This window comes from Lissotriton vulgaris, chromosome 1_1, assembly GCF_964263255.1.
Source record: "Lissotriton vulgaris chromosome 1_1, aLisVul1.2, whole genome shotgun sequence".
Lineage (NCBI taxonomy): Eukaryota > Metazoa > Chordata > Amphibia > Caudata > Salamandridae > Lissotriton > Lissotriton vulgaris.
Window position 1 is genome coordinate 954,182,546 of NC_141685.1, and position 20,713 is coordinate 954,203,258.

The 20,713-nt window shown below is 47.0% G+C and overlaps 1 protein-coding gene across 2 annotated transcripts in view; it reads left to right on the forward strand.

Moving 5' to 3' along the window:
- Positions 1-20,713, forward strand: part of GLS2 (glutaminase 2) — a 252,782-nt gene that overhangs the window by 176,501 nt on the left and 55,568 nt on the right. For both annotated transcript variants that reach the window (XM_086959521.1, XM_086959530.1), the window contains exons 10-11: positions 9,830-9,896; positions 19,329-19,379. In XM_086959521.1, coding sequence (XP_086815647.1) covers positions 9,830-9,896; positions 19,329-19,379 — 118 coding nt within the window. The remainder of the gene's footprint in view (positions 1-9,829; positions 9,897-19,328; positions 19,380-20,713) is intronic.

Genomic DNA, 20,713 nt, shown 5'->3' on the forward strand with positions numbered 1-20,713 from the left:
CCGACATGTTCGATATTGAGAGGGCTCACAGAGCTCTGGTTCCTCTGCCGCCTCCGAGGGCTCCCTCGCGTGCGTTCATTGCAAAAATTTGAAACTATAGAGACAGGGACTGAATCCTCAGGGCCACCAGGGAGCAACCAGACATCTAGTTTGAAAACAGCAAGATCTCCATATATCCTGACTATACCAAGCTGGTGAAGGAACAAAGGAAATTGTTTCCAGGGGCAAAGAGGAAATTAAGAGACTTGAGCCTGCAATACATGCTATTATACCCAGCAAAATTGAAGGTTTTGGCACAGGGCAAGGCCCACTTCTTCGAGAGTCCTGAGGAGGTCTGGGAATGGCTGGAGATTAGGAAAGATCAATCAATCAATCAATCAGGGATTTGTAAAGCGCTTTAATTACTTACCTGTGAGGGTCTCAAGGCGCTGGGGGGGTTTAGCTGCTATTGCTCGAAGAGCCAGGTCTTGAGGAGCCTTCTGAAGGTGGGCAGGTCTTGGGTCTGCCGTAGATGGGTGGTGGGAAGGGTGTTCCAGGTCTTGGCGGCGAGGTAGGAGAAGGATCTGCTGCCTGAGTTAGTTCGTTGGATGCGCGGGACGGCGGCGAGGGCGAGGCTGGCGGAGCGGAGCTGGCGGGTGGGGGTGTAGAAGTTGAATCTGTTGTTCAGGTAGGCTGGTCCGGCATTGTGGAGTGCTTTGTGTGCGTAGGTGAGGAGTTTGAATTTGATCCTCTTGTTGACGGGGAGCCAGTGCAGGTCTCTTAGGTGGGAGGAGATGTGGCTGTGGCGGGGGACGTTGAGGATCAGTCGGGACCAAGAAATGGTTCCCCGGACCGCTCTGGGGGAAAGCTGGGGGACCTCCAACTGCGGGCGCGGACCCAGACAAAAGGATCACAGTCGGGAACGACGGAACACTCCAAATGAGCACAGACGTCCCTTCAGCTTTGTATTCCGAGGTTGGCACTCCCAACCTGCAAATCGCCGATCAGGCACAATGGCCACGTTCATCAGTAAACGTTGTCCCGGAAACCCTGCTCGGACAGGAGGGGGGATTCTTTGAGGAGAATTAAATTGGGAATTTGGAACGACACCAAACTGTAACATTTGTGAAGTTCCGCTGTCTGAATCTATACTACGCACAGGCCTAGATGACCCAATTCACTAATAGGGCCGGACCTGGTTAGCATACACAAAGGTGAGCTCAATAATAATGCTGTAGTACTGGCATTATGAATACTCTCATTGTGGGGCATTATTACCTGCTTAGGTCGAATTTTTGGGGTTGATGGGTTCAGATTTCGACATTTAGGGAGGCTTGTGAGTGTTATAGCCCCAGTTGGGGCATATAGTGGGATGTGTGTGACGACATAGGGGTATGCATTTTGGATGGTGACTGTTGTTCAACAGATGTCCGTGGGTGAGGGGAAGTGTGTTGTTTTTACAAAATCTTAGGTTTGGTTCGTTTTGAAGGTGTGCATACTAGTGGCTTTCTCATGGGTGGGCAGGGTTCAGGGTTGGTGGTAGTGTCGAGTCTAATTGGCGATGCAGGCCGAGTATGGGTTTCTGACCTGGAATGTCCGGGGGCTGAGTACATGTACCAAAAGACACAGGGTGTTAACTTTCCTCAAATGCCATCACATATCTATCACTTGCCTTTAGGAAACACACCTGGACGATAGCGGCGCAGCTAGCGTAGCCAAGAAGCGGCGAGGCCAGATTCACCATTCCTCTTTTCCTACATATGCCAGGGGTACCATGATCTGGGTGACACCTGGCATTTCATTTACACCAACTTATAGTGAATCCGATGTGAATGGGCATTATGTAATTTTGCGAGGTTTGCTAGATGGCAGGGAAATTGTCATTTTAAAAGTATATGCACCAAACACGACCCTGTTTTCTTTCAGGTCTTACAGGAACTATTGTCCACAAATTAGACGTCCCATACATATGGATGGGTGACTTCAATTGCATACTAGACTCAACCCATTTTTTAAAATATTTTATTTATTGAATTATAAAGAAATAATACAGTACATACAAGTCAAAACAAAAACAAAAACATCAGAGTAAGGCATTAGGTCATCTTGCAAGTGATATGATTGAGAAGCACATATACCACAAGTTCCTCTCTTTACCACCCCCTTCAGCAGCAGTAAACAATATCACAAGGCAAGCGATCAAACATTATGGGGCTGAGTATAACCGCTGGAAGCAGGATTAAAGAAGGTTAATTTTATAGTATAATAAGAAGTATAGCAGAATCAGTTGCAACTTTTGACATCTGAGTTTCCATGGCGGGCAACGTTTCAAGCATCAAAACAGAAGGGCATTGATAAAAAGAATAACAGCAGTGGGTAACAGGAATCAACTTATAGACGCCCCAGCTCAGACCAATTCCCACCGCGGCCCACCACCCACCCGTCGACCACCAAATTACGTGCTAGTACATAACAGAAGAACCAGACCAGCAACGTTAATATAGTCATCCACTATACTAACCCAAATAAAGATAAAAGGGGGGGAGGGGGAGAGGAAAAGATATTAGAAAGAGAGAAAGAAAAAACGCAGCGCTACTGCACGCGCCCCACAGCGATAAAAGCACGCAGGACTGAGAGACCCGCCATCGCGGTTAGGGCGTGTAAGACATGATATATGTGCAATCAATATCGTGGAAACAGGGAAGTCATCCCCTTCCCCACCAGCTATCACACCATGGAAGACACGCACAGACGCAGCGTCCCGATAAAGAGATACAAAAGAGCCATAGAACTGAAAGAAAAACGAACAGTAAAGAGGCCCCATCCCTCCCACCCCACCCTGCACCCCTGCAGAAGGCTACGGCCTACCCCCCCAGCAGCGTGCCTGTCGCCCTAATTAGAACCCAAAATATAGAAGAATCAGAAAGTGAGAAAAGAAACAAAACAGACGAAAGGGGGGAAAGGGGTCCAGTGGGAGAGGAGATCTGCAATCGAGTCATTCGACTCCTACCCCCCGCCTTCACACAACTGAAACCCACATCAAAGCGAAATCGACACAACCTCAAGTATCAGGAACAGTAAAAGGAATTGGCCATTTTGCCGCGGCTGCGGGCAGTCCTCATCTCCAACCGTTAATCAGTAGTCCACCGGGTCCAGACTGGCTCACCCCTGTCCTCTCCTGATCACAGCCTTCAGGCGCAGTAGTGTAGTGGGCATCAAACAGTTCGGGATGGAGTGGACACAGGATCGAAACAAATCAGGCCAAGGGTGTAAACCAGAGGACCCCAGTATCAAACGGCAAAACAAGCAATGGCTACGGCAGACTATTCTTTCCGATAGCAACATCAGGAGCAGCAAACAGTCTGGGTGCGGTCCCGCCGCCAAAAATGCGAGGTCTCCCCTGCAAGGTAGCAGCGGGACCTCACCAAAGCAGTTCGAACCAAATATCCAACTCGCTCCCCAGCCAGTCGGGCATGAGCGGGCCCGAACGTGGGGCCCCCGCCCATGTCCGCCACAATCAAAGCTTCCTGGAGAATCGGGGCTGCAGACGCACAGTCCTGCAGTTGCACGGCGGCAGCACTCCTCTCAGCAGCCGAGGGGGACAAAGCAGCGCACCCCACGAGTCGAGCCGCGCTCATGGGGGACGGCCCAACAGACATGGCGGCAGACCCATTATCTTGCACAACAGCGTCGAAGACCATGGCCTCGCGTAAAGAATATAGGGCGTCAAGGACATCAACAATCGTGGGCTCACTCCCACAAGTCTCGGCCCTCGTGCACTTCAGCGACCCAGGTCCACCGCCCGAGCAGATCCGAGACTCAGGGCGCTGGTCGCCATCTTGCAAGTTCAGCCGTGTCTCTCCGCGCCTCAACTTCTGGAGTGGGCTCTCAAGCAAGGCCAACCGTTGGAGTCCCCTCGAGCCCCAGTAATGGCAATCTTGGTGCAGAAAGAAGGGCACCAAAAACGGGGACCGCCGGCGCCACCGTTCCACGGACGCCGCCCGCCGAATCCGGGCGAGCGGCTTCAAGATGGCCGGACAGGGCAACAAAGGGGGGACATGCCTCCTGCACGGTCTATCCCCATCCGAGGCGGGCCGCGCCCTACCACAGGGTCCCCATACTTATGGAACACAAAGCAGACTGGACAGGGTTCTAGTGGCGGGAGTGCTGGCTTTTCCAGAAGTGAAGGTGACCCACTTGGCGTGCTCTCTGTGTGACCATTCCCTGGTACGATGTTTGGTTAGGAGGATCACCCATATTAGGCCAGAAGTGTTGGAGATTTCCACCTGATCTACTTGAGGATGAAGTGGGGAGAGCTACAATATCTAAGACAGTAACAGACTATATGTCAACAAACTGGGGGGGTCCAACTGGGAGTGCTACTGAGTGGGAGGCATTAAAGACTGTGACTTGTGGGGCGAGCATGGGATTGGTGTGCCTGGTGAGGCAGCAGTTGCTTGGAGAGCTGGATATAGAGGAGAAATTGTTACCCCGACAAACAGGTGGGGAACCTGACTGACACAGCGGTAGGCAAGAAGGAAAAGAAACAGTGAGAGGGTATAGCCACCATTTGGGACAGGCTGGACAAGTACACATCGACGTGTTACCGCCAACGACTACATGCTGAGGGTGACAAAGCAGGTCACCTATTGGCATGGATACTCCATAGGGAGCGAGCTCTGCCTTCTGTTACCACTTTGAGGAGCGAGGGAGGGAACCTCGTGCACACCAGGGCTGGGATCCTAGAGGTATTTCAGCACCACTTATAGAAGGTATATACTGCAGACCCTGGAGTGGCGGCGGAGGGGTATGCCCCCATTGTTGGGGGGTTGGCGCTTCCACAGCTTTTACCCTCTATGGTAGAGGAACTGGATGCTAAAATCACCGCCGAAGAAGTTCAGGAAGCGGTAAGAGCTATGCCCGGAGCAAAGGCGCCTGCGGCTGATGGGTTTCCTGTGGCCTTTTTACAGGCCTATTCTAGTCAGCTTGTCCAACGCTTGCTACAAGTCTATGAAGAGGCTTTCGAAGCAGGGGTATTGCCCCCGTCAATGTGCGAAGGGGAAATTGTTATGCTTCTCAAGCCGGGGGTGGGTAGGAGACCAGGACATATCATCATCATACGGTCCCCTGATGATGATAAATTCAGATGTAAAAATTCTGTGCAAAGTCCTGGCTGCTAGGTTGGCCCCCCACATGGTTCACCTGTTTCACGAATACCAGTATGGTTTCATACCAACCTGTAACAAGGGCATGAATATTAGGAGGCGAACGCATATTCTGCTTGAAGTACAACATAGAGACAATGATCTAGCCCCGTCTCCATAGACTTGGAGAAGGCCTTTGATTTGGTGGATTGGGAGAATCTGTTGGAGGTGCTGAGGGTGGCTCGCTTTGGCCCGCTGTTCAGAAGATGGGTACATATCTTGTATACAGCGCCCGGCGCCAGGGTCCGGGTGGGGCACAGCAGGTCAAGCGAGTGGATTTTGGGGAGGGGAAGCACCAGGGCTGTCTACTTTCTCCACTGCTGTTTGCACTGGCAACAGAGCCCCTGGCAATATAGTTGCGTTGAGACTTGGGACACTGGGGCATTAAAGTCAGTGAGACTTCCCACATCATATCATTGTATGCCGACGACGCTATATTCTATGTCTCCACACCATTGGAGACTATTCTGAGACAACTACAGGTCTTGGAAGAGTTTGGTGGGCGCCCGGGGTTCTGACTAAACAAAACAAAATCATTCTTATTATCCCTGGCTCGCTTGGCGAGCAGTCCCGCGGATACACTCCCTAGAGTGGGCTTACATTGGGAGACGGAGCAATTCAGGTATCTGGGAGTGCAGGTGGCGGGTGTGGATTCACGGATATTGGAGCTTAATGCTCACAAGCAGATAGATGCACTAAAAGGGTTGGTGGGCTTTTAGAATACTCTCCCACTCTCCCTAATGGGCAGGTTAGGGATAGTCAAGATGGTGGTGTTGCCCCGCTGTCTATACATATTACAGAATGCCCTTTGTCCCGTCCCCAGGCAAATATTCTGGGCATTGGATTCTATACTGATAGACCTGTATTGGGCAGGTCAACACAGCAGATCAGCATTTGCCACACTGAATCATACATATAAAGGGGGTGGCCTTGAGGATCCCAGAATGGAGCTCTACTACTACGCCGCTCATCTTCAGCACGCAGGGAGATGGTTTGCTGAGGGGGATAATTGGGAAAAAAGATTGCTTCAGGACAGAGTGCAGGTTACAGATTCACGGTCCCTCCTCTTGCAGGGCGCGGGCACCTCAGATGCGGAGCCATATGTGGTGGACAGGCTGCATGCATCTTGCAAACCTTTGCGGTGCGTATCTTAAAACGCGCCCCAGTTCCATCGGGAGCTGTCTGTGTGGGACATTGAGCCTGTTAGAAGGGTGATGTCCAAAATTACATTCCGGGCCTGGCGGGAGTGGGGTTGCGGCGTTCTTGTGGATCTGTACCAGGGTGAGAGCTTTATTACATTTGAACAAGCTTGTGACGACTTTGACTAGGGGAAGGGGCAGGGGCAATATATGCAATACGCTGCCCTAGCTAATATGTTTAAAGAAATATGACCCACACACCCAGCGATCCCACAGCTTAAGCAGACACTAGACATTCTACTCACAGGCGGGAAGTCACATCATGTCACTGGTGTATAGGGCCATGAGGGAGGATGCCAGTGCTCCCCCTCCCTGGGAGTTTGCTACTTGGAACGCAGACCTTGATCTACCTCTGGAGGAAAAGGACTGGAGGGTGGTGGGTGCACTCACGCACACGGTCTCCTGTAATGCCTGATTTCGGTTAATTCACTACAATTACATGCACCGCACATATATGACTCCAGGTAGAATACATCGCATGACCCCCAGCAGGTCCGACTTATGCTCTAGGTGCTTTATGAGGGAAGGGGGGGACAATTTCCTGTACTTGGTTTGGGAATGTCCTGAGGTTAGTATCTACTGGACGGAGGTGGTAAAGCGTGCCATATTCAGCGTGAGTAGGCGATTGCAATTGACACCTTCCCATTGCCTACTGGGGTTAATACAGAAACCTAAAAAGCAAAATTGCATATGGAGTCCAGCAGTTAATTTTAGTGCTAGCTAGGTGCAGAATTGCTATTGTGTGTATGGGGACGCGGGCACCTGAGGTTATGGCATGGTTACGAGATGTGCTCGAATGGACATTTGCTGAGGAGGTGTACATGAAGAGATGTCGCAAAGATGAGAAATTTGAGGATGATTTAAGGATTTGGAGGGAACTCTGTCATGATCTGCTGGCTAATGGCTCACAGTCAGGCTCCGACAGCGCTTCAGTAGTGGGCAGCCAGGTAGGAGCCGATTAAATGTCTGTTTCCTTTGCTTTGCTCTTATTGGTGGAAGGGGGGGTTCGACGGTTGGTCCAATTTCTATAACTGTACCATATTTAATGACTGCATGATTCTTTTTGCTGCATTGCTTGCACACTTGTAGTTTGTTATTGTGTACAACTTTAAATGAAGTTTCTTAAAAATACAGAGGGGAACCCTCAAGTGCAATTTGCTCCTCCCGAATACCCCTGCTGTTGAGAAAATCCCAGCACTGCCTTCAGAACCTGGAGTTCTTTCCATTACCACCCAAAAGAGTAAGATGCCTCTCACTTTTTCATATGCATTACCCAGGGCTTTAAGTGGGATGAAAAAACTAGGGGGTCTCTAAAGGGGCGTGACCAGTGTAATTAGGGGCTTGGCTTTAATAAATTTACGCTAAAAATCTGTGTTTAGCATAGTGCCCCGCCCGACTTGTATTTTGCTGTTTCGGTCATTGCATCCAGATATGTGAGACAACAAGTCTCATGTATCTACAACAAGTAAGGACTATTGGCTTTTTCAATGGTTATTAGTTGCATACGATAAATAAGCTGCAACTATGGCTTGTTACATATAATATTGAAAAAGCTTCCAATTAAAGCCCTGGTGACCCTACCACAATGTTGCTGCTCTTTCGTTTCAGAAAGAGAAGGGAAATCCAGAAAGAAAATTACTCTTTAAAGGATTTCCCTTCCCCCCACAATGCTCACCTGGCATGACATCATGACATAACTTCTCCACTAGTGAGGAGTGAGGGCAGCGCACATGGATGTGATTGCTGTCTCGAAACGGTCTCTATCGGGCTATTTTGCGCCCTTGCACTTTTTTCCGGACTGCAGTGTCAGCAAACTGCTGTCACTGCAGTCCGGAAAAAAAATTGACTGCTAGTGCCAGGGCTCAAAACAGGGCCCGATAGAGACCCGTTTCGAGACCCCCTTTAACCACATGCGCGCTAGCGCAATTTTGCTTCTACGCTGAGATTTTCAAAACCGCATGTTACGTGACGAGCTGGGCTCGTCATCAGCGTGCGAGCGGGCTACACCATGACGAGCCCAGCTCGTCATCAGCCTCGAAGGGGTTAAAAAACTGCCAGTGCTCAGACCCCTTGAGACCTGGCCCACTTAAAGCCCTGGCGTTACCACCTTCTCTGCTTTTCCTCGACAACTTTGTGGGCAACGACAGTGCCAGGAACACGACTACCCGCACGGCAACCCGCAGAACTTTGAATGTGACGGACTCCCCATATCGGGGCTATCGAATACACAGGAGTTTACTCACTCCCTGGACAATTCGGCTACCAGCCTGCGGGACTACGTGACTCACTAGCTGACCTGACGGTCTCTCAGATCCTTGTGGAGGGCTATACAGGCTCCTACGTCGATCGCACCGTAACTGAATAGGATTACCAAGAACTCGCACCCGAGTTCCTTCTCTCTGATGTTGAAACATGTGTCCGGTTCTAGGACCACCAAACCAAACCTGGTCTCGAGCCCGGCCGGGTCGGAAGTATCACCGGCTAAGCGACCTTATAGTGGGCCTTTATAATCCGAAAGCCCTGAGGAGTCGCGGAAATTACATTCCCTTGCGACGAAACACGTGTCGGCTGGCTACAAAGACAATTTAATGAAGTATTTTTATTTCTAAAGACATTGTTGTTTCTTCTGGCAGCTGTGATTGGAATGTTAAGGTGTCCGCCAGGACACACATCTTGCTATACTTTCTTGTTGTGTGCAGTGGGCATTTCGCTGTTGTGTCTTAGTGTGTTGGCCTTTCAACACACACCTTTTGAGGGGTTAAAGGGCTTATCCCCTCGCCCTATTGCACCACCTCGTAACTATTTTTCCTTTATATCTTTGCGATTAATTATTAGCTGAGCACCCAGTATTTCCCCTCAATCCAAAAACCCTGCCTCAAAAGATTTTCAATGACAGTGCTTAGTTTGAGCCGGTGGTTTCCAGTGCTCAGCACCGGCAATTGTCAACACTGGCATTTATGACAGTCTGCCACATGGTGGCGCTGTTTGTGCAATTTAAAGATGAGCAGAACAACAGTTGTTAATTAATTATTACACATCAAAAACCACTAATAGCTGCCGCCCAATCCATTCTTGCTTTGATGGCCTCAAACAGTCTGAATTGTCACACTTTTAGGAGGCCGATGTTTAGTAGTAATGTAGTAGTAATGTAGGTATGTCATTGGCAGCGATGGGTGGTGCAAGCTGTGGTGGTCTCCTGAGGAGGACGCTTGCAATTATTTTTTTTCTCCAAATTAAGCCCTGGTGAGCATTAAGGAATTACCAGTCAGTGTGTCCTATCAGTACTTCTGTGAGAAGTGTACAGGCTATAGTAAGTGTGTGTGCTTGTTTTTACTTTAGGTCAACCTGCCCTTTAAGAGTTGACGTGTGAGGGTGTAAAGAGGGACAGGGCGCGAGAACGCTTTGAGGCTGCAGGTGACATCTCCTCCTCTTCTGTTCCTTATGCAGGTTCCAGTCTGAGAAGGAGACGGGGGACCGGAATTATGCCATCGGTTACTACCTGAAGGAGAAGAAGGTAAGTCAGGGCAGAGGAGACTGTAAATGTGCAGGCCTTGCGCTGAGTGGACTGCACTGCACTGCGCTGCACTGCACTGCACTGCAGCAGGCGCTCAGGGGCCTCAATTACCCAGCTGTAGGCCGGGTGCTCGCGAAAGAAAGCATCGTAGTACGCACCATTTTAAAGACCTGAATGTGCACTGCTATATTGCGTTGGGTTTCGGATCGCCTGAGCAAGCTCTAGTAAATGTGGGCCAGGCAGCCCGGGCTGAGACAGCTTCCCGGGCGCACACACCGGCTCCCGAGTATTTCACAGGTCCTTAAAAAGACCATTTACTTGTTACGCATCTGCACAGCTGCAGTCCACGAGAGCCTCGGCTCCTCAGCCCTGTAGGTGTAAGGGTGCCTCCTGTGGGCCCGAGAGGCGCCTTTGCGGAGCTACAGACTTCGAGAGCCTCGGCTCCTCAGGCCTCGCAAGCTCTTTAGATCCAAGCAGCTCATTGAGTAGGTCTGACTTCGACCTCCTGGGGGCAGGGCACAGCACACACACATTCATGCAGTTATCGAGGTGTCCATCCCCAGCCCTGTTTCAGAACGTCAACCCCATTTGAGCTGTACATCTCCACAGCGTGGCTGTGCTTGTGCTTCTCCAACCGTGAGCACGGATGGTAGAGTAGGACACACGTCACTACGTCCAAGGCTTTTGTGTATATGTCTCAATGTTAGTCCCATAGGCAACTCATGCACTTAGCGCATTCTAACAGTGTGTGTTTATTTCAGCACCACGGAGAGTGCACACTGACATTCCTAGATCGTAGCAACTGGTTTGTTATCTTGCTCATCGCCAAGACGCCTCGGCATTAGTGCGCTTTAGAAATACCATCAGTCAGTCAGTCAGTCAGTCAGTAGTAGTTACATTTTTCTCTGTGAGCCCTAACTTCACACACATATGTAGCGCACAGACACCTCTCCACATGAAAACAGGTGCTTTCTTAAGCGTCTGAAATCCTACTCCAAATAGCACTTGTTTACATATCTATATATGTCCATACAACAATAAAAGTGCTGCAAAGCTGCAGGGGTGGTGAGCGTGTGTGATAGAGAGTTGGGGGTTAGTGATCAGCTGCCTGTGGCGACGGAACAGCACAGGTAGGAATGATCCATACACAAGGTTGGTGCTTAACCTAACCTCCTCCCAGAACTCGGCAGCTAATTTTTAGGTCAAAGTCTACCAGCTAGCTCAGCTGTCTCGTTTGCTAAGGACATCTTGGGAACATCCGGAAAGATACCCTTGAAGTGCTTTTCAACCGTTGTTTGCCATTGGGTTTGTGGTTTGTATCTCAGATATGCTTGCTTTCTATTTGTTGGCTCTATTTGTTTTAGGCTGTCTTGCTCGAGTTCGCCCCTTACCCTGCCCAACCCCTATTCAGAGTATTCGCCCATGAGTGCTCGATTTCTGTAAGGCTGGACTTCGGTGCTGGAGCTGCTCAGGGTCGGGGCTTCTCGGACCCCAAAGCACTCACCAGAGGATCCCTCGGCGGTCGTGCTGGATAGAAGTCGTGCAGTTCTGATGATGGCCGGTCCCTCGAGGTCTCGTCGCACCTACGGTTCTCAGCTTAGCTGTAGAGGTAGGTAGAGGTCAGAGGTGCCAGGGAAGCCGGGTCTCGTCGTGCTGGTCGGTCGGATTCCTGAGGAAGGACGTGCAGCAAACCGCAGAGTTCTTAGATGGTGCCTGCAGATGCAGGGTGACTACTCCTTAGCCACAAGGGAGAAATCTTGAGAAGAAGTCGAGAGTTCCTTTCGTAGAAAGTAGTTTCTTGATTCAAAGATGATCTAATTTGGAAGGGTCCCCGCTCCTGCCTTTATCCTAAAGAAAGGGATGGGTACGCGACTAGGTCCTGCCCTAGGGGTGGGACCAGGAAGGGGGGTGGTTACACCCCTCTCCCATGCCGGACTTTCCCCAGGCCAGGGGCTGGTGTGCCCCTGGAACTGGTTCTAGCCGGCAGATGCGTAGTGAGCACCGGGGTGCCACTTGCAGTCACCTTCCTGTAAAGCCCTGCCTACCCAGGATACACAAAACCCTGTCTGGGATGGTGCTAGCACCGCCCCTGACAGGAAACCCTTTGTCCAAGCTCTCCTCGCTGGAAGGACTCCCAGCAGCAGGAGGTCAGACTCGTGTCTGTGGTGGCAGCATCCATTTTGTGGAGCTGAGGCTTCAGTTAACTTTAACCGGGGTTCACAGTTACATACATGTCGTGTCCCTCTAGAAGGGTGGAATGCTAACCCCGTCGCCAGAATTGGTGAGGGGTTAGTATTCCAATTCGTATGACACCTTACTCGACATGTTTTGATAAAGCAATACCAGAGATAGCATTTAACCGCGAGGATTATAATGCACTTAAGAGTATATGGTATGCGTTATCATGGAACAGCTATTAGGACTTGGTTCCGCAAGCTGCAAACGGGCTCAGCTCATGCCAGAGCCTCATTTCACACGATTCCAAGCACTCTGCCTTCAGGATTGTCAAGGCCTGCCATAGGAGTGACTGATAGGAATCTGTGTGTCCATTTTTAGGGTTAGATATAGGTATACTATATCTAAAGCAAAGGGTGATTACACCACCTTGCCCCAGCTGTCGTGCAGCCAGTTGTGTCAGATTTAGATGGCCATCCAGGGGTGGCATAATACATGCTTCAGCCCCTGGTAGGCACTGGGTACACCTATGCCCTGAGTTACAGGGTCTGATAAGGCGGCCCAGTACCAATTGGAAATGTACCTAAGGTACATGGAATCCATTTTAGAGAGGGAGCAGTAGGCCTGGGGTCCTGATTGGCAGGGTCCCAGGCCAACTAAGTCGGAAAACCAGCAAAACACCAGGCAAAAAAGTTGGGGGTAACCATAGTCAGGTATCTACCTTCCTACAAGCACATGATGCCAGTGTGAGACGCCATCCTATGTAGAGGGGCATGCAATGATTAGAATAGTTAACATTACAGTACGACTCAAAGAATCACAGAGGCTCATCATCTCAACGTGCAAATATTATCACAATGTGGTTCATCCAGAGAACCCGTTGGTTAACATTTGGATGGGTATATTTTGCAGCGTACACAAGAAGATAAGTAACAACGTAATGTTTGCCATAAAAAGATGAATGTATTCGCAACATACATATAGTAATCGTAGGATCAAATTGAAAGGTATGGTAAGGAGATAATGTTAATACACTGATATGGAGATCATGTTAATTACAGTGATATTTGTATATTACTCTCTTTTAGATAGTGGGTTCAGTTTAGGAGATGCATAGGCTGAGAGGTGGTTGTTGCACCATCAATTGCGTGGGAGGGGCAACCAGGAAGGGCATAGTCATAGCTGCATTTTCGCACCCAAGGATCTTTCCCCACTGTTCTCCCATTGATCGGCTTATGTCCTCAGGAATGGCTGATCTTATACCCATCTCTGCCTTACCCGAGAGAAAGTTCAGTGTAAGGATAATCCCTGCCCCCAAGGGATCTAATTATTTCTCCAAACACCAACCAGGCCATTTCTTCCATGCTGATCCATTCCTCTTAACTGTGAGGCCTTTGGCTGTATGGTGAAACCTGAAAAGACTTCCAAAAGTCCCTTGTTCATCGATCTTCACCGGAATTCATCCAGGCAATCAGTTAGAGATGTCCCTGGATGACCATCGGATGTGGTTGCCCGCAACAGTCTAAGAGGATGACCAGGGTCTCTGGCAGCATGAATATGAGGTTCTTTGACAGCTCCATTAGAACAGGGAATCACACCTGTGACCTCCTTGCAGGATTCGCCATAATCAGATTTGTTCTCTGTGTCCTGGTCTAAGCCGTCACCCTAGCAATTATGGCGAAGGGTGGAAAGGCATATTTCTGTATTTCTGGCCTGATGACCAATCTGCAGGAAGGCTTCTGTTGTTGCTGTGGCATCCGGTCTCCAGCTGAAGAATATTAGTAGCTGATTATTCAACCTGGACAAAACGAGGTCCAAGTCCCTCAGTCCCCACCTGTCTATCAGGGCTTGGAGGTCCGACCAATATAACTCATTGGCGGCCATACTATTACCGCAGTTCCAGTTCTCCACCTGTCAACCTGGGAGATATTCCGCTGTTACTGTAATCTTGTGTCCCAGGCAAAAATGCCAGAAGTCCTTCGCTAATTCTATCAGGTTCCTTGAGCTTGTGCCTCCTAATCTGTTGATGTGTCTCACCGCAGACAAGTTGTTCATCTTTAGAAATACACAGCAAGAGACTTTGTCCTTGATAATCTACATCAAAGCAACGCATCTTGCAAAAAGTTCTTGGCAATTTATGTGTAGACTCAGTTCTTCTTCTGACTATCTTCCTCCCATTTTACTAGCATCGAAATATTCTCTGCATCTGGCGCCCGAGCCCCATCTCCATGTGTCCTATCCTATGATCAGGTCCAGGGAGGACCTGATGATCACTCTCCTGTTCCATGCCTCCATGTGATCCAGCCATGTCAGGATCTCCATCTTGGCATCCTGCATTAGGAGAACTAGGTGGGAGTATGTCGACCTTCGCCTGAGATGTGAAGCCTTAACTCTTTTTAAAGCTGTTTAGTGCAGCTGCTCCAGACAGATCACTTGAATAGATGAGGATAGGATGCCTACACTCCTGGCAAGATGTCTGAGACAGACTTTGTTCCTTCTTGTGACCTTCCTTAATTCCTTTTTGATCTTCTCCGGCTTCCCTTTTGGGAGGTTCAGGGATGTCTTCACTGAGTATCACAAAACCAAGAAAGGGGATGATCTGGATTAGTCTTAGGTGTGTATTCTCTTGAATGACCACAAAACCAACATCTGGCAATGAGACAATAGCCTTGATCATATTGAGTCGCAACTGTTGACGATATTGATCCATCATGAGGATATCAGCTAAATAGATTATCTACCTTATTCTACAGGACCTTAATTGTTCCACCACTGGGAGCATTAGCTTGGTAAAGAAACAATGGGGCAAATGAGAGGCTGAATGGAAGTGCTTGGAATTCATACTCCTTTTCCCTCCAAAGTGCAGAAATCTCCTGTGAGTGGCATAGATATGAACCGTTAAATAGACATCTTTGAGGTTGAGTCTGACCATCCAATCTGTTTGCAAGAGCATGTCTGTAACAAGATAACCTTCATCTTAAAATGGGGGTAGACTAACCACTCTCTGAAGTCTTTCAAATATTTTCTAGGTCTGAAACGCATTACTTTTTTCTCTAATAGAAAGAGATTATTAAAGAAACATTGTGGCTGTGTTATCAACCTGTAAATCACTCCTTCTGTTTCCTGTCCTCGTGACTCCTGATCTATCAGACTCATTTCACCACCCAAAAATCTCAGAGGAAAGAGGTTTGCTTTGGGGAAGCATAACATTCTATGTGAAATCCCTGAAATGTCTGTAAGACCCAGAGGTTTTCAGAAATGACCTTTCATTTATCCACAACCCTCTCAATCTTTTCCTCAATTTCATGGGTAAAATGCATAATCCTTACCAGAAAATCCTCCTTGGGCATCAGCTCCGCTTTGGAAGTTGTTTCTGTAACTCCTGCCTCTGTTGGAAACTCTTGAGGAGAAGAAAGTTCCTCATCGACAGCCCTCGTAGCGGCTGTTGCCTGCCCTCGAAAGGAGCATTGTGGAGACTTCCGGCAGAGGAGCAGTCCCTGCCTCTTCCAGCCCGAGGAAAACCTTCCCAGAGAAAATCTTCTTAAAGGAAGTCTGAGCATTCTCTAGGGCTGAGAAAGTGACTGAATTTTCTTATTTCCCTGCCAATATAATCTCTGAATAACTTGCCTTGGGTGTTGGCCCCTGCTTCTGAAGTTGAGAGGTCTCCCAATTTGAGATCTATCTTTATTAGGAGTGACAAGCGTTGTTCTGCTGACAGGGCGCAGTTAGCATTACCTAACAGACAGATCGCACTTTGTGCCTAGCCACAGGGTGTCACTGTTGATAGGGTCATGGTGTCCTCTGCTAACTGCAGGATCTTAATGAGAGGGCCCATCAAGCCAAGGACCTAGTCCTGACAGACCCTCCACAAACGATTGATCCCCTTTTTATGGTCATTTACATACTTTGCAAAAACGTGCACATTTTTTATCAATGTCTGGCGTTTTGTAACTTTGCCCTCTAGGGAGGGACATTCTGCTCCCAACCTTGCTCTAACCATCTTTTTAAGGTGTGGTCTGATTTTCTTGGTGACATAGTCCAACACTTTTTGCTCGGGAAACCATTTTGATGTCCTAGGATGTAAAGGTTCCCAAGTTCAAATACGTCAGACTGGGGAACCTCCTCTTCCAGTGCACCTATGGAGTTGGACTCATGACACCATGGTCTGCTGCACCCAGGTTCACCATCTGAGGAACCATCTTCGCCCACTTTACTGCCCTCCCCTGATGTGGGGGACCCCAGGATCGGATCATAATCTGGGTCAACTGTGTTGCCGCTCTTTCCAGAAAGTACTGCCTCCCAGTAGGGTAAATGTTTCAACATGTGCACACTCTTATGGAAGACTTCACATAGTCTGACAAAGTCTTTCAGGTGCCCCGCGTCACATTTTGCAGCCGCTTTCTTGGGGCACTGGTAATCTAGCTCTAGGTCTGGACCAGGTTCAATATTTTGAAAGGGGGTACATTTCCAAAGGAATGAGGAATCTTGCATAAAGGCCCCCAAATCTGGTCATTGGTGGGCTTAAGGGCCTAAGCGGGTGCCTTAGAAATTGATCTCTGTACTTCCACATGCAGACCGTGCCCCTCTAAGGGCCATTCTTCGGTCACCCCCCCCCCCATTATAGAACTGGGAATACTCGTAGTCGTTGGAGACCTGCATTAGTATCAGGGCGAGCGCACCAATTCCATGCAATATGTGTACTCCAAGCTCTAGCTGCACCCTTTATTACTACGGGTTTCCATGCCCTGATGCTCGGATAATGTTCTGCAGTTAACCCAGCGGGGTTGATGGGACCTAGGGAGAATCGCTGGTTACAAGGCACACTGGGGGGCATATTATCAAGGACGGGTGTTAAAATGATCACCGTTTTGATAAAGGGAACTTTCGAGCTCCTTAGGGTGTGGTCACGTCAACTGTGAGTCACAGGCCACCGGCACGACACTTTACTGAGAAACAAGGAACAATGAGATGAACAGACGAAAAATCATGTTGAAGTGGCACGTTTATTATTCACATACAAGTGGACCAATAAATGCCTATTTTTAGCGAAACAATAAATGCATATCATTTCATACTATTACGTAAAAGAAGCTGTTTAAAAAAACCCGACTTCACTCTGTCGGGAGCAAGTGCTGGATGACAGAATGCTGATAAATGTCACAAAGCAAGTTGAAATGAGTATCTTTTCAAAAAAGCATAATTGAAAACGGCTAGATATCCTAAGTCATAGAGTACATTTGTCATAAAATTCTAGCGCCTAGAAACATACTTTCTTGATGCGAACTATAAGGCAGGCTGAAGAGTGGATCTATTAAAAATCACATTTGAATTTGCTATAGACTCAGAAAGACACAGTATGCATTCTTATGAAAATACAGGGAATTTGAGACAAGCCTTCCTGAAGAGAACTATTTATGCAGGTTAAGCATTTTTAAAGAGAGCCATTATGTGAGGGGCCAGCATTATTGAAGAGGCACAGTTGAAAATACTTAAGGAATGGAAAGGCACATTTCTCTAGGAATTCAGTGCCAAGAGGCACCTAACTAAGGAGACTTGCCAAACAGGATCTAGTTAGTTAAAGAAACCTTAAATGCAAGGAATTGGGTGTGGATCAAAAATAACGAAGCTAGTCAGAGATATAAAAAGGCAAAGACATTATCTTGCTTGGGAGGGCATCACCTGATAGAGTAGGCTTGACAGTCCCAAATCAGATAAACGGCAGGCCGGAGAACTCGCTCTCATAAGGGATACAACAGCAAGTTCTGGCTTCAAATTTGACATGCTGGGTCTAATATACCTGGAAAAACGGAACCAAGGTTCTATTCTGATGTCTTTGCTGATGCATTTTTGGTTTAGGGTGGCTAACCGCAGGTCCAAGAACACGGAACCTGTCAAGTGGTTTGATCAATGGTTGGCCATGGTTGACCCCAAGATATAAACAAACGGTCATGGTTGACCACAGAATATAAATAAACGGTCAGATTTTGACCACAAGATATTAACAAATAATCATCTGATCACAACATCTCTCTAGAAAAGTAGATGTGGGAGCGAAACTTGGGCCATGTGTTAAATATCACAAGTCATTGTGGTTTTAATTTGAGCAAGCTATTTTTCAAAATACTGAAGCAAGATGTGAAATACTGTACCAGCTGACTTTGTGTACGTGCACGTGTGGGGTGTCTTGAAATGGTGCTTGTGAAAGGCTACTGTACTTTTCCAGGGTTGCTCAAGGTACCTCGCTGTGTCCAACACATCAGAAATGCACTTTAAATTTATTTATGCCCAGTGGATTATGTTAACATAAGGCGTGGCCTTTGGCCTTTGGCTTGGGCGTTGGCTTGGGCCTATAAACCCCGAATTCAGAGAATCTGTGGAATTTCATTTGCTGATTATACATGGCAAAAAGTGAGGGATTTTAAGCATATTTTCAGATTCTCTCTGGTGGGGCCATATAGGACCTTCATGCTATCTAGGTCGATAAAGAATGCTCTTTTTGGTAATCAGATGGTAGAACGTGATCCTGACCCTTCATCAGTTTTATCAGCAGGAAACTGCAGAAAAAACAGCGATAATGGACTTGATAATACGCCCTTGTTAATTCCCATAGAAGCCCATGTTCTGATGTTAACATGGGCTTCTATGGGAATTAACCATGGCGTATTATCAAGCCCATTATCGCCGTTTGATCGGCAGTTTCCTGCCAATAAAACGGCAATATTTTAACACCGGTCCTTGATAATATGCCCCTGGATGCCTTAGCCTTTAGTTTGCTGTCACAATTGGATCAGAACGGGTCTGTGTTGTCGCAGTAAAGAGGATATACCCTTATCATGGGGCATTGGTGACTAATTTGGAAACTTTGGATTTTGGCTTGTGTGTTCCATTGGGGTTAATTAAATAATAATATTGTGAGGTCCAGTCTATTATTCTCAAGTTGAATTGTGAAGGCGATCTGAGAGGATGCGTAGAAGCAGCAAATTTGTGAAAACAGCCTTAAATAAGCGATTATATTGCAAAACACATTTTAGCTGGATTTCTGCTTTTCTACGTCATGCAATATTTGTGAAAACAATTGAACAAATGCTACCAGAGAATGGAATTGTATCGAAAATTAGACAATTGAATAACTTTCTTTTTATCTGAAGCAGCAAGATTGATGGACTTGTTTGACATTTTTTTTTCTCAGCGATCTTGAATCAATCTGTAGTTGCCTATCACTAACATGTTGTCCTTTTTCCTGCTTTGGTTCATTAGTGCTTCCCCTATGATGCAGATATGATGGCCGCTCTCGACTTCTACTTCCAGGTGAGTGTTTGAGACCTGTTCCTTCCTTTCTCCTCTCGGACGGTGGGATCTTGCCTGCATCTGGGTGTGGCATACTCCTGGCTGCCCAGTTAAGTGGTCAAAGTGCCCAGATTGGTCAGATGGGATTCTGTCCTTATTTCAATTAATTGGGCGCAGACTTGCTTCAGCAATGGAAATATAATTTAAAGGTATTTGTTATAACTATAGCATTAATATATGTAAATACTTTATCCGTTAGCAACACCGCAGTCTAGACTAGTACATTTGTTCATTTCTTTCTTGAATATCCCTAAAACAGACAGACGTGTGTGTTTAAATAACATTTTACAATAGCCTGCAACGCCATTAAGATGTTACACTGGAAAGAGGGTTGGTGGTAGGTGTAAGTCTGATTTGCAGTGTACATTAAGGCCACAATTATGTTCATGGTGGCAATGTTGTGCAGCCAAAAACGTCAGGCTGCACAGATTTTTCCGTTCCGTACCATTATGGATGCATCTCTATTGTCTACTGGAGATGGACTGGGAATACCGCGCAAATAGTAATTCTTGGTGGTAAGTCCCACAGCTGTTTGCTGTCACAGAAAGGATGGAGGAATTACCACATGGAAATATTGTTGCTACCGATAAATCTGCCAATGTATCCCTTTCTGGACTGCCGACAACATTGTTATTACCCAAGTTCCCAGTTTTACCTCTGGATACATAGCAAACAGAATGGTATTAGCAACGTAGGACCTGATTTAGAGTTTTCGGGTGAGCATGATGTGTGTTCGACCCGCTTTGTAACTAGTGCACATGGTTCACTGATAGAATATCGATGACATAAATATTGATGTTCAAAATATTGAAAACAAATATAGACTCCCATAACTAAACAGGTAAGTACAAAATATCAAATCAAAACTATAGATGAAAAAATATAGATGTAAAAAATATCGATTTAAATATATATAACAATAAAAGAATATATATTAAATATATTAAATATTATTTTAACAAGATAAATTACATTTAATATATAATTTTACAAAATATAACAAATAAACCAAATTAAAAAAAGATAAACACACAAACTAATGTATACATATATATTTACTTTAACATAATTAATAAACTATTATCTTTAATTTATTTTAAAACTTAAAAATTATATAAAAATAATATATATCAATCATTTAAAATATAAAAAACATTCTATAATAAATTAAAACATTAAACTATTAAAAAATGTAAACTTACATTTCCCAATACAATCAGTGCAACAGTAGGGAAAGTGTTGGATAGTGGAGGGGAACAAATTACTATTCCCACTCCAAAGAATGCAACAGCAGG